We start from the raw sequence: 13,920 nt of genomic DNA, 5'->3' as shown, positions 1-13,920 counted from the left end.
GGGAGAGCAGGCCTAGGCCCAGGAGGGGCCATTTTCTGAAGGCCAATTCGCTCAACCTGGTGTTTGGACAGGGAAAAATCGGTCTTCATATTAGGAGTCTCTTCTTCCTGGCTCGTTTTCCAAGCACTTGCAGCGTCCTGTTGGCGAAAAGAAACGTCTTTTCCTCCCCCCGCCAACCATTTCAGCTACTTTAAATGTGCTCCCCCCCCTCCATTTCCACCCATTTTAATATTCTTTTTTCATACTACTTTGGCTGCCTGTTGATTACAAGGTATTAGTAGTAATTAGCTTGCAAATTTGGCAGCTCCGCAGAGAGTTGGGGCTATAACCGCCCTGCACCACTTAAGGTGACCCCAGCCCCTCCTGCAGCCTCTGTTTCTCCCTTCTGGTTTTACCTCACGACTACTGAGTAAAGGGGATAGGTATAATAAGGATTTCTAGTCTCTTCGGGGTTCTCTTTTATTTTCAGATAGACGGATAACTATGTATGTAGGGGACCACTGCTGATTTGCTGCTGATTCCAAATACTCAGGCACCAGAGAACTTAACAGTTAACCACAGATTTTTATTTACGCACAGTCTTCAGCTGGGGGGAAGGGATGTATTTACAAAGGCTATTTTGTATCTTGGATGGATAACAGTTGCTAAACAGTTCAGGCTTTACAGTACAGAGGTTCACTGAGGTATCTCAGGGTCCACAGTTCTTATATTCTTCACTCTCCAAACTCTAATCAGGTTGGCCTCTTGGGCTTTATGTGTCTGGTCTCTTGAGTCGACTGGTGTGGCTGCTCCCAGCCCTCCTGACTCCCTCAGACCCACATCTCTCCCTCAGCAACCTTGTTAGTTCTTAAGAGGAGTGTAAATAATTCTGTGACCACTCAGGTCTTTCACTGTGACACTTGCTTGTCACTCTCAGCCACCTGGCTGTCTCCACAGAGCTAACAGCGAGCTTCACTTCACCAGAAGTCTCTTCGCAGCTCTCTCTTCAGCTCTCCTGCCGACCATATACTGCCCACTTCCACTGTCTCCCTCTGACAGTTGACTCTCCAGCCGTTATCTGTCACTCACTCATCCTGAGAGTTCCGAGCACTCCGGCCCCCACCCTCAGATCACATGACTCAGACTCTCTGAGTCCTTAGCTTTTCTATTAACCCTTCCAATTCCATCACGGGCCACCTCAACTTTGGCTCTGTGAACAGTCCTCCCAACCCACTTGAAAGGAGCCCTGTGTGTCTGTTCTTGGCGGCTGATGCAGAGAGCCCCCCAGCAGAATACCAAGGAGGGCAGCATTGTGCCACCTGTGCAGAGGAGCCCTGGAGAGGGGGGGGCTGCCGTTTGGGAGCTTCTGTCAGCTGATTGGGAGCTGATTCCTGAGTGAGGGTACGCAGGACCCTGAGACACAGGGAAGTCAAGTAGAGATGGCCTGGGGTGGGAGCATTGCCTTTTTCTTTGGCTTCACGTTCATGGCTGGCTTCCCTCTGCACTTCAGGTCAGCTCTAGGAGTGTACAAAGAATCTTTGATCAAGGTGTGCAGCTTCTCTAAAGCCACTTGGGGACTTCTTTGTTGTAGCCAGCTTTTGGCAAACTCCCTCCCTCCCATAGTTCACGTTTACGACCAGGAATGACTGCGAAGGGCTTTAATTGTTAAGCAGTGCGATAGAATCGCAGAGTTGGAAGGGTCATCTAGTTCAGCATCCTGCACAATGCAGGAAATTCACAAGTACCGTCTCCCCCGCCCCACCCCAGATTTACAGGATCTGCATTGCTGATAACTGAGTCAGGGATAATTAATGCAGCAGATGATTGTGTGGGGAGGGGGGGCTGCAGCGCCAGGGACAAGACTGGGTTGGGTCCATAGAACAAAGCTGGAGTCCAGTCAGGCACCTTTTTAAGACCAACCAAGTTTAATTCTGCGTATGAGCTGTGCATGTGGCATACCCATATGTAATGGTTGGTACCTTCTGTTTTAGTGCATCTGAGGAAGTGTGCCTGCACATGAAAGCTTATGCCCAGAATTAAGCTCTGCTGGTCTTAAACTTTGCTCTTCTTCCCCAGACCAGCACGGCGACCCACATTTTTCACAAAATGTCTCCAAGCATTCCAAAGTCTGCTCTAGCCTAAAACAAGGACGTCGACAAAACCCCTGTGGTAAGATATACCAGGTGTGCTCCAAACAATAAGTGTAGATTCTTTGATGTTAGTACTTAAAAGATTCTGTCATGGAAACCTTGAGTCTGGTTCTGACCCTCCCCTAGAGTTGGGAGCGCTCTCACCAGGTGAAGGCATTCCAGGTTCAGAAGGGATAATCCGGATGCAGAGAGCACCCCCACCCCCTTACCTGGGAAGAGGGTCTTCCTTACTCCAAGGGGAGTCTAGACCTGGAGGCTTAGATGGTCTCGTGCTGCCACCTGGTGGGGGGTTCAGGCTGTATGAAGAAATGTTGAAGCACTAAAATGGCAGATGGTTAGAAACAGACAGCCTAAGTCAGGGGTTCTGAGGGCTGAATCTGACGTAAATGAGACCTTCTTGTGTTTCTGTCCCCATGCGTGTCACAAAAGGAAACGGAAACACAATTTAATTTTTTTAAAACTTAAAAATAAAATATGCTTAAAAGATTAGCACTCTTGCAATATTTTAGCCTGCTGTGAAAAAGTTGTGATACATCACCCCAGAATCGGAAACGACTGGTGCTTGCACAGGACTACCTTTCCCTTTTTTAATATTTTATTTAATAATTTCTGAATTATTGCGTCAAAATCTGGAGACAAGGTCTGCGCTGTAGCAATCTTGAGTATGCTGGTTGAGTGTTGTTCAGGTGTGTGTGCAAACTGCAGAAATATCATGGTTAATGCTTTCAGTCTTAAGACCCAGAGGAAAACATGAAATGGCTGGGCATTGTAAGCTTTTGTACATAAGTTGCTTCGTGCGCTGGTCAGCCAATGGAGAAAACTGAGGCTTTGCTTTGTAGCTCCTGTGCGATTGAGCAAGCCCAGCAAAGCAAGCTGTGATGAGAGAAGGAGATGAATGAGGAACTAGATCTAGAGGGATTTCACGATGCTTCCTGCCATATGGCTTTAGGTCCCACAGCCTGAAACGCTCCCCTCCCCCTCCTCACTGAGAGCCAAAATTGTGCTGGGATGCCACATGACTACTCCAGGGCCATCCTAAGCAGAGTTAAGTCCTTCTAAGTCCCGACTTCACCTCTACTTAGAATTGCACTGCTGTTCTGTTCATTCTGCCTTAAAACTGTGCAAAAATGTTTCTGTCCCCACCTTCCAGCCTCTATTCCTCGGTCGCACTTTGCACTTCTTCTGCCTGGAGCTGGTACCTCAAGGGGCCAGTGTGTGGAGACTCCTTCAGGCAACAGGGTTTGAGCACTATTAATAAAACGGGGAGTATTTCTTTTGTTTATTTTCCTGTGGAACAGACTTGAATCTGGGACAGTGGGGGGGGAAACCCCCTTTTTTCCCTCCATTGCTGTCCTCTTGTCTTCCTGAAGCTCTGCTGCTCAGGTGTGACTATGAATTTAGGTGGGACACTGGACTCCTGGCTTGGGACATCTGCATTTCCGCATTCCCATAGCACCTTTCCTTCTCTTTCCCCTGGCTGGCCAGCAGAAAAGCGTTTTATAAAATCGAGGCCAGCGATCGCAGTCCTGGGTTCTGAACTTGGCACTAGTCCCGCAGCATAAGGCATCCCTGCACCCAGTTTTTCAGGGGAAGTGACTGTGTTGCAGGGAGGGGGGAAGTGGAAGGATGGAAGCTTTGGCAAGCAAGGCGTCAGAGTGCCCGGAATGACCAGTGGGTGCTGCCTGCAGCTCCAGAGTCAGGGAATGGCGAGTGTGATTGCGGGAGAGGACAGGAGGCATGAAAGCCTGTGGGAATTGGGGCAGGAGTGACAAGAGACAGAAGGGTAGCTATATGGGGAAGGGGGGGTGGGATTTATAGACCCACAGAGCCATGCTGGTTGGGAAGTCATTTTGTAATGGCGACAGCTGGACATTTCTGTGATCTGTCAACTTGTGCTGTTTTACATTGTTTTCATCGTGTATTGAATTATCATCTTGTACTGAATTATCATCTTGTATTGAATTATGTGCGGCCCCGTGGCGCAGAGTGGCAAAGCAGCAGTACTGCAGTACTGTGATCTGAACTCTCTGCTCACGACCTGAGTTCTATCCCGGCGAAAGCTGGATTCAGGTAGCCTGCCCAAGGTTGACTCACCCTTCCATCCTTCCGAGGTCGGTCAAATGAGTCCCCAGTTTGCTGGGGTGGGGGTGGGGGGAGTGTAAAAGACTGGGGAAGGCAAGGGCAAACCACCCCGTTAAAAGCCTGCCGTGAAAATGTTGTGAAAGCAACGTCACCCCAAAAGACTGGGGAAGGCAAGGGCAAACCACCCCGTTAAAAGCCTGCCGTGAAAATGTTGTGAAAGCAACGTCACCCCAGGGTCGGAAATGACCGATGCTTGCACAGAGGACCTTTCCTTTCTGCCCAGAGTTCTCTTGTGGAATGGGTGACACATAAATCCAAAGTAAATAAAAATAAAGGAAGCAGCCCCGTGGCGCAGAGTGGTGAAGCAGCAGTACTGTGATCTGAACTCTCTGCTCACAACCTGAGTTCTATCCCGGCGAAAGCTGGTTCAGGTAGCCGTCCCGAGGTTGACTCAGCCTTCCATCCTTCCGAGGTCGGTCAAATGAGTCCCCAGCTGGCTGGGGGGGAAAGTGTAAAAGACTGGGGAAGGCAAGGGCAAACCACCCCGTAAAAAGTCTGCCGTGAAAACATTGTGAAAGCAACGTCACTCCAGAGTCAGAAACGACTGATGCTTGCACAGGGGACCCTTTCCTTTCCCTTTCCATTGAATTATGTATTGTCATTCTGATACGTTTCTATATTCTATGATCCACCCTGAGGCCACTCGAAGGGAGGGTGGAATACGAATCTAAATAAAAGGTCTGGCCTTTTATAAATATTTATTTATATATCGTGACGCTTTCAGTTGCAGTAACCCGGCACCCTGTGTAATAAACCTGTAGCTGAAAGCCTCATGCCGGGGGTGGGGGAGGGAATCTCACCAGTCTGACAGATTGATTTTATTTGAGTGGCCAAGTCCTCAGCCGCAGGACTCTGGTGCTATCAGTTCTCATTTGAAGCTGACTGGACGCGACTGCCAAATCAGCCGCTGTCCCAGCCTCACAGAGGGGTTGTCTGATGTTTTTGTCGCTTGCGGAAATCTCTCCCAAGGCTGATGCCTGCAGGGTGGAATGCAGCCTCTGCCTCCAGCTGCTCGACACCAGTTCTGCTTGCTGAGGGTTGCCATGGAAGGATTTCATGGCAGCCAGGTGGGCAGGTGGAGCAGATATCCTTCCCTACTCTTGCAACAGAAGGACAGCATGAAGCAGCCGTTCCTATGTAAAGACGAGTAGCCGTAGTAGTCTGTCTGTAGCAGGAGAAAAGTGCCAGAGTCCAGCAGCGCCTCGAAGCCCAACCAGATTTGTGGCAGGAGAGGAGCTTTCCTGAGTCCCAGCAGATGCTTCTTCAGACCCCTTCCCAAAGGCTCCTCCCCTGCCAGGGATCCGGTTGGTCTTTCAGGCACTACGGGACTCTTGCTCTTTTCTACGGTTAATGAGATGTGTTTGTCTTCCTCGTATTGAGCTAGGCTTCTTTCTTTTCTTTTCCAGATTTACTTGAAAGAAATTTTGAGAGAAATCGGCATCTACAACGTGAAGGGAACGCACAAGAACACGTGGGAGCTGAAGCCGGAGTACAGACATTACCAGGGGGAAGATAAGAGTGACTGAGAGCAGCATCGGCCAGCAAGAGAAAAGACTGCAAAAACGGACTGGTTTGCAAGAAGCCCCCCCCCCCCCCCGTCCCCTTTTCAAAGAGGTGGCCAGGAACAGTCTGGTTGTGTGTATCTATGTTTTGGTAAATAGAATAAATGTGTATTAGATTTCTTTTAACATTTGGCATTTTTATCGCATTTTGTAAGAAGGCAACATTAATATGGAATAGCAGCCCAATTTACTCAGGTGTGAAGTTTCTCATTAGTAAAATCTATGTACGGCCGTGAGTTTTTGAGTATTGCTGAACCCCAAGGCCACGTTTATATGGACCTTTGCAGGATCATGCCTTCCCAAAGGCAGCCAGTAGAGCACCGAAGTCTTCCATATTGAGAGGGGGAGTTCTCTTGCTGTACGGACAAACAGTGGTAAGGAAAAAATAACCATTACTGAATAAAACGTCTAGCCTGAGCACAATACACAGCAGATCCTGGCTTGGATCCTGACTAGAATTTCTGCAGCCATGAGCTGGGTGTGTGTATATGTGTGCGTATGCAGTTTTCACTGTTCTTCCCTCCCCCAGGAGACTCAGCTATCCTTGGAGGTTTCCCCTCCCCCAGGAGGGGCATTTGGGGAAAGGTGGGGGCTGCTGCAGGAGGGAGGAATAAGGGGAAATTTTCTTGCCCTCCAAAAGAACCCCCTGGAAGTTCTGGGCAGGATCCTTGGCGATTTGCTTTTTGTATAAAAGACAAATGTTTGGAGTCACTGTATCAATAAAAGCAGCTTTGTAATTTGTCTCGTTGCAAATGTTTCTGCTGTAGCTGCTGGACTGAAAGGGTTAAAGGAAGTTAATGCAAACAGTCATGAGTTAGTTGTGAGGCTGTTGGCCAGTTATCCTGCCTGTTAGACTCTTCTGATGTGGCAGGTATGACAAGAGTGGCATGGAATCTCGTTGAGCTGACAGAAGCGTGATGATGCCCGAGGGATTCGGGGAGGAGAGGTAGGCCTCCGGTGCCAGAGGGTCCCCTCTCCAAATGAAGAAACTGGCTTCAGGCAGGCGTATGGAGTCAGCTGCTTTTATTCTTACTGAGGACAAACAAGAGACGTGCTGAGTTCCTGGAGCTGCCATTGCCTCCTAAGAAGCCTGCAGCCCTCTCTAAGTGGGGTGGGGCCAGCCATACAAACAGGACATCTGAATGCTGTCAAGGCTCCCCCCTTCCCAGTCCAGGCCCCGGGGGGGGGGTCGTTTTGAGAAAGGGAGGGGGCTTGGGAGAGCCTCAAAGGAAGGCCGGCGGGGGGGGGGACCCTTTGCTCTTCGGTTGGAAGGGTTGGTGGACCGACTCACCCTGTGCTTGTTGCAGAACTGACGCCTTCCGTGAAAGGGGAAGCCCCACTGGATTCAAGGGCTGTTACCCCCCCCAAGTCACTGTGTGTGGGCCCCCAAGTGCACTGACCCTCAGAAGCAGCTGCTGATCATTCCCAAGGGGGGAGGGAGGAGCACACAAAGATCGGCAACTGCTGCAGCTCCAGCCAAAAAGGAGCCGCCTGTCCCCTTGCTCCCAGCCTCCAGACCCAAGCCCTGGGAAGGGTTAAAGGGGGGGGGGTCCTGGAGCTGACCTCTCGGCTGCCTCTGCATGCATTGAGGCTCCCCCCCCCACCAAACAGAAGCCACTCACAGCCCCAAGCGACACTCAGAGGGAACCAGCTGCCGTGACTCCCATCCCCTGCTCGTGCCCAACAACCGCCCGCCTGGGCTCTTCCCTGCGCCAAACAGAAGCCCCACCCCAGCTGCTCCGAGTCGCTTCTCCCAGCCTCCATTCCCAAGCCCAGGGTCTGAGCTTCCCTCTCAGCCGTGTCTACAAGAGTCATCTGGCGCCCACTCTCCCGGCTGCAGGTTCACCAGAGCCGATGCTGCCCAGGTGGAGCCACGCAGAGTGGTGGAGGAGAGTGGAGCCCCTGGCAGCTGACTTCCCAGCAGCCTCCTCCCAAGCTCCGAACAATGCACGGGCAGCCAGGTTGCTTGGCAGCTGCTCTCCTAATGCCAGATTGGACTGCACATCTTCCGCTGCCGACTCAGGCCTGGCTGAGTGCGGGCAGTGGTGGCAGGCGGCACAGAACCCGGAGGAGCTGCTCCCACCGCCCAGGGCCGTGCAGCAAATGCAGCTTAGTGGGAACGCTGCTCTGCTTCCCCAGCCAGCTGCAGCCCAGCAGCTGCTCCCTGGGCCTCCCCCTCCCCCCAGCCGAGGAGCAACAGGCTCTATGCCCAGCCGCTGGCTCCCTTCCCGTTGCCTGCACTTCTTGCCACTGCTGCCCCCACCACAAAGAGACCTGGGTGAGGCTGGGTGGCTGCTCCATGAATCTGGCTGCCAGCTCCCTCCCTGCCACCCAAACTTCATGCTGCTGTTGCCACCACCACAAAGACCTCAGCGAGGCTGCAGCTGGGGGGCTGCTCCCTAGGCAGTAGATATTGTAATGGGAGGATCGTTTTGCCCGCATTACAGGCTGGATTACAGGGCTTGTTCTGGCCCATGGGTCATATGTTTCACACCCCTGTGCTAGAGTGGTCTTAGGATCATTACCACTGAGCAAAAGAGCCATGGTTTCCAGAGTTTTTTTGGGGGAAGGGATAACTGCTTGAATACAGGTTTAACAGTAGTCCCTCGCAGTCTCAAAAGATCTGTATTTCAGCAGAGCATAAAAGGATGTGTATATTGATCCTCTGAAGGCCACAAGGGCAGGTTGTAGCAGTGAGGGACCTATTCAAAAATCCCCCTTGCAAAACCAGTGCAGGTACTTGCAAACAAAAAAGCCCCGCAATAGCATGGGATAGTAAGGTAGTACATATAGAGGTTTAAAGATTTTGAATACAGAAGACCAAAGAATAGTAGGCGAGCATATTCTGCGGGTTGGCAAGAAGCTCAGAGAGGGTCAGGGTTGGATCCTGTCCGTGTTCCCCAGTGGTTTGGAGCGGGCACAGAGTTCCCAACTCACAGGTGGGAAATTCCTGGAGATCTGGGGATAGCGTCAGCGAGGTACAATGTCAAGCAGCCATTTTCTCCAGGGGAAGTGGCCTCTGTTGTCTGGAGATCAGTTAATTCCATGATACCTCCGGGTCCCACTAGGTGAGCCATTTGTCCTGCTGGGTGTGATGTCCCCTCTCTCTCCCCACCTTTGGCGCCTGTTCTCGGGTCCATTCAGCAGAGACAAGTTGGCTCAAAACATCAAGCGCAAATTTATTTGCAAGGGGGGCAGCTCTCACAACCAACAACTGCAGCTAACGTACAAAACAGGAAAACTGAAAGAAGAGCTGCACCCAATAGGACCAAACTAAATCACACAGATACTTGGTGCGGAGGAAACTGTTCCATTGCATAGGCGCATAACTACAATGAATACTGGGAAAGCACTCCCTGTGGTTTCAGACAGGGCACAGTGCTTTGGCCTTCGTGGGGCAGAACTGGCTTCAGGCTTTCCCAGTCTTCCTGCAGGCCACTCCCTGGAAAACCCCGGAGCTAGTTCTACCCCATTTGGCTAGCAGAAAGCAGCAGCTTCGCAGATCCGGCTCTTGTCAGAGCAAAAAGGTTTTCTTTTCTCCCCCTCCCCCCTTTCCAGCAGGGGAAAGGGCTTGAAGGCTTAGGCTGGACCCCAGAGCTGGAGGAAGACTCTTATCAGAAGCCACCTCCTCCCTGCCCAAGGTTTCTTCTTCTCTCTCCCCCCTCCCTCCCCGCAACAGAAGAGAAAAAAGACTGCAGCCACAGAGGCACCCCATGCAGGGTCCTGGAATGAGGACGCTTCCTCCCTGTCTTGGCCAGGAGGTCCCAAAGGGCCCACACACAACACAAAGTTTGGTTGGGAGCCTCAGCTTCACGGGACTAAGGAGGCCTCTCGACATTGGCATGAGACTCTCATGCAAGCCTCATGCCAACGAACCCTGGAAGGTGATAATGTGATGTGTCTATGACGTGAATGAATACACAGCTATCATCACAGAGGAAGTATCAGAGGTACTTAAAAAAAAAAAACACTGGAAAAAAAACCAGGCAGAGAAGATTTTCCTGTTTAAATGTTAAAATCTTGTTAGCAAACCCACGAAAGACCTTTCTGTATCCTGCCAGGGCTGGGAGTGACCATGCCAGATAACTGAAAACAGTTCATGTTGTTATGGAAAAATGAGGCCCTTGAAATACAGCATCTTACATGACATAATAACAGAATTACCGGAGGGAGACCAAGAACGATACCACCGCATTGACCCGAGACCTCGCACCTCCGAGGGCCAGCTGTGCTACTGTCATCATGAAGGAACCCACCAAAAATACGTTGTAGATCACATACCTCAGCAACGTCCATGGAGTGACCCACAAAAACAGATCTAGCATTTCCTGGTTCCCCGAGAGTGGGGAAAACTGTGTTTAAATTAATGGGTCCTCATTATTTTTACATGCATTCCTATTAAAAATCCACTCTGATGTCATAACACCACATCAGCACCTTAAATTACCTACAGACAGATTAACAAGGCTACCCAACTTGATATATACACTACATTAATACCCACAGAAGGGACTCGAAAAAACAGAGCTGGCCCTTTATTTTCTGCCCTTGAAAACATGTTGTCATTGAGTTTTATGATTTTTACATGGACTCTGCAAAAATCCACTGTAAATTCAGACATCATGTGAATGTCCAACGGACTGAACCAGAAACACATGAATTCCCTGTTGTGCAGCATTATCAATGATGCAAAAACATGTCATGTAGAAGACATGAAGGCTCTTTTTACCATATGTGGTGGACTTGTGAAAGAGCGAAAAAGTATTGGCAGATGATTCAACAAGAAATTTCAAAGATCTTGGGATATGAATTCAAGAAAGTAGCAGAGACTTTTTTATTGGGATTACAAATGGAAAAAATTTCCAGAAGAAGATAGAACTTTGATCTGGTACTTGCTTTCAGCGGCTAGGACATTGTATGCGCAGTTATGGAAGCAAGAAAAAATACCAGAAAAATGGGATTGGATTGTAAGAGTCATAACATGGAGTGAGATGGACAAACTAACAAGAATCTAAAGAGACTATGATTTGGAAGTGTATGAAAAGGAGTGGAAAAAGTTTAGATGTTATGCAGAAGAAGAATGGAATATAAAAGGATATTGGACAATTTTTTTGATAATACTAGAAAAAAGTAGAATATGAATATAGGTTCTTATGGTTTAAGGGTACCTTTAAATGTTAGTATTTTAAGTATATAACTTCGGTGGGAGTCAAGTAACGGGGGGAGGGGGGACAAGAAAATAGCATATGGGATAGATAAAAAGGTATTAATGGATATGGTTACCATATGTTATCAATAAAATTGTGTTTACCAATGATGCAAAAACATGGATCCAAGATGCAATACTGAACTTCTGTGGTTTCTTCATGGAACATTCCAGTATAGACCATACCATCACAGATGACATCAGCATTAATGAAGTGCACCTCCACCCAAAAATGTGGCATCACGGTGTCAGCCCATGAGATGAACCAGGGATGCCTATTTTGCATATAGTTCCTGAAAAATCACTGTCAAATCACAAATCATATTTTCCCCACAGATTTTACCATTTTAAAAAATCTATAACACTCCGGTATCACCATGGCATCCAAATTTGTAGAAAAACTATCGGTCCTTGCCTCCTTGCAATATCTCTGTAGAATATTCCAAAATGGGAGTGGGAAATCAGACGTGCATCATAACAAACGATCCGTGAGGACACAAGTACTTGAGGCAGGGCCTGCTCCACGGCAAAGAGTGCATCTCGTCGTTCTTTGTGATCCATTCTGGGGGCATGGGTGTGATTGTGTGGCTTCCTGCGTTTTTGGTAAGCCCATGTAGAATTCCTGAGGAATCTGGTGCTTTGGATCTGGTTTTGAGCCACGGTTGTGTCATGAAAGAGGTGGGCCCATGTTTTTTGTGGTGCAGTGTGCCGTCATGAAATATACGTGATTTGTTGGTGACCACACACAAAATCATGAGGATGCATGCTTTGGACCGAAACATTGGCTTCCCTGATGGTTTCTTCTCTTTTAGTGAGGCGAAGTCATCCACGCCTTCTCTCACTCCAGGCAGGCCTTTGCAAATTTTGTGCCTGCCTTCCAGGACCAAGGCGGAGTGTCCTTCCAAGCATACAACAGCCAAGCGCCAAACCAATGACTCTTTACTCAGAACATCAATTCAAGCAAAATAAAACAACTTTAATAAACACACATGGTTGAACATGTCAGATTATAGCACCGAAATATTTTATGCATTTCATGTTTTTATATTATTCTATGGTTTATGGTTTTAATGTATTACTGTGTTTACTCATGCACATGCATCTCTATGTGAGCCGCCCTGAGACCGCCTAGGCGAGGAGGGTGGGATACAAATAGAATAAAATAAAATAAAAACATGAATATGACTTTCAACCAAGTCAATGAAGGCATACAACTCTCCCGGGGCAGGAAAAGTATTGGATGACTTTGCCCCACCAAAGAGAAGAAACCTTCAGGTAAACCAATGTTTCATTCTTCTTAAGTGGGGGAAGTCATCCACAATGGTTGTATACAAAAGCTAATCAACATTGGGTGGGTACAGATAACAGCAGGGGTGGCCAACGGTAGCTCTCCAGATGTTTTTTGCCTACAACTCCCATCAGCCCCAGCCAGCATGGCCAATGGCTGGGGCTGATGCGAGTTGTAGGCACGAAACATCTGGAGAGCTACCCTTGGCCACTTTATGGTCTAAGTCACACAGGGGTGGGGAACGTTGGCTCTCCAGATGTTTTTTTGCCTACAACTCCCATTATGGCTATGCTGGCTGGGGCCGATGGGAATTGTAGGCAAAAAACATCTGGAGAGCTACCGTCAGCCATCCCTGTACTACAGAATCTCACTCCAGAAGCTGTTGTAGGACCCGCCAGCCAAAGGTAGCATCAACAGATTGCTGTCTATCGATTTCGCAATGTCTTACAAAAGCGGGAAAAGAAGACCAGGCTGCTGCTCGACATATTTCCTCTACTGGAGCACTGGTCGCAAAAGCAGCTGAAGCAGCAGCTGCCCTGGCGGAATGGGCTGTGATCCCCAGAAGGACTCTCTGCTCTTGAGACTTATAAGCTTTCTGAATGCATAGTCTGATCCACAAGGCAATGGTCGATTTTATGACCTTTTAACCTAAGTTCTGAGTTCCGTGAGACACGAATAAGGCATCTGATGCCCAGAACCTGGAAGTTCTGTCGATGTAGATACAGAGAGCCCCTCCATGCATCCAGCCTGTGGCATAACTTCTCCTTAGGATAATAAGGCCTAGGTCCCAGGACAAAAAGATGGTAACATTATACATAATGCTGAGATCAAGGGAAGGATCAGTTTGTAAAACCACTGACTCTCTGCGGAAGGTACACAATTCCTTTCTCACAGAAAGTGCACTCAATTCAAATACCCTTCTGGCGGGTATTTCCTTCCAGGCAACCTTCCAGGATAAGATTTTCAATTTTACTATCTTTAAGGGTTCAAAAGACCTTGGGCAGACTCCAGGTAGGAACCCTGTGCTTAACTGGTGGAGCTATCACAGAAAGGCCCTTTAGATATCTTCTAATGTATTTATTGGATGCCATCTTGGCCATCCCTCTGCTCCCCAACACTGCTGCAACAGCGGCCACCAGACGTTTCAAGGTATTAAGTCTGAGACCCTTCTTTCAACCCAAGTGGATGAAGGAAATGTCCTTGTGTGGTAGTTTCAAAGGGTCCACTCGATGTTCTGTGGCCCATTTTCTGAATGCATTCCAGGTATAATTATAAATCCTTCTAGTGGCAGTCCTCCTCACCTGTACAATAACATCCACTATGTTCGAAGCCAGACCTGATCATATCAGATTTGTCTGTTCAACCTCCATGCTGTCAACTTGAGCCACAGAGGGTATGAATGGAGAACTGGACCCTGCCATCAGTAAGTCCTTCCTGACTGGCAACCTCCATGGTCGTGCTGTTGTCATCTGTACCAGCTCTGAATACCATGGTCTCCTTGGCCAGTCTGGTGACACCAGAATTATCTCTGCCTTCCCCCTGTGCACTCTGCTCAGTTTCCTGCTGATAAGTGGCATTGGTGCAAATGGATAG

General features: G+C 48.8%; 1 protein-coding gene across 2 annotated transcripts in view; it reads left to right on the top strand.

Annotated features, from left to right (window-relative positions):
• Nucleotides 1-6,574, top strand: part of GTF2F2 (general transcription factor IIF subunit 2) — a 108,388-nt gene extending 101,814 nt beyond the window's left edge. For both annotated transcript variants that reach the window (XM_060233571.1, XM_060233570.1), the window contains one exon: nt 5,678-6,574. In XM_060233571.1, the coding sequence (XP_060089554.1) occupies nt 5,678-5,797 (120 nt within the window). In that variant the 3' untranslated portion in view covers nt 5,798-6,574. The remainder of the gene's footprint in view (nt 1-5,677) is intronic.
• Nucleotides 6,575-13,920: the final 7,346 nt, after the last annotated feature.

Source organism: Heteronotia binoei, chromosome 3, assembly GCF_032191835.1.
Source record: "Heteronotia binoei isolate CCM8104 ecotype False Entrance Well chromosome 3, APGP_CSIRO_Hbin_v1, whole genome shotgun sequence".
NCBI classification, from domain to species: domain Eukaryota; kingdom Metazoa; phylum Chordata; class Lepidosauria; order Squamata; family Gekkonidae; genus Heteronotia; species Heteronotia binoei.
Note: the sequence above shows the minus strand (reverse complement) of the source record. Positions and strands in the feature narration are given on the sequence as shown.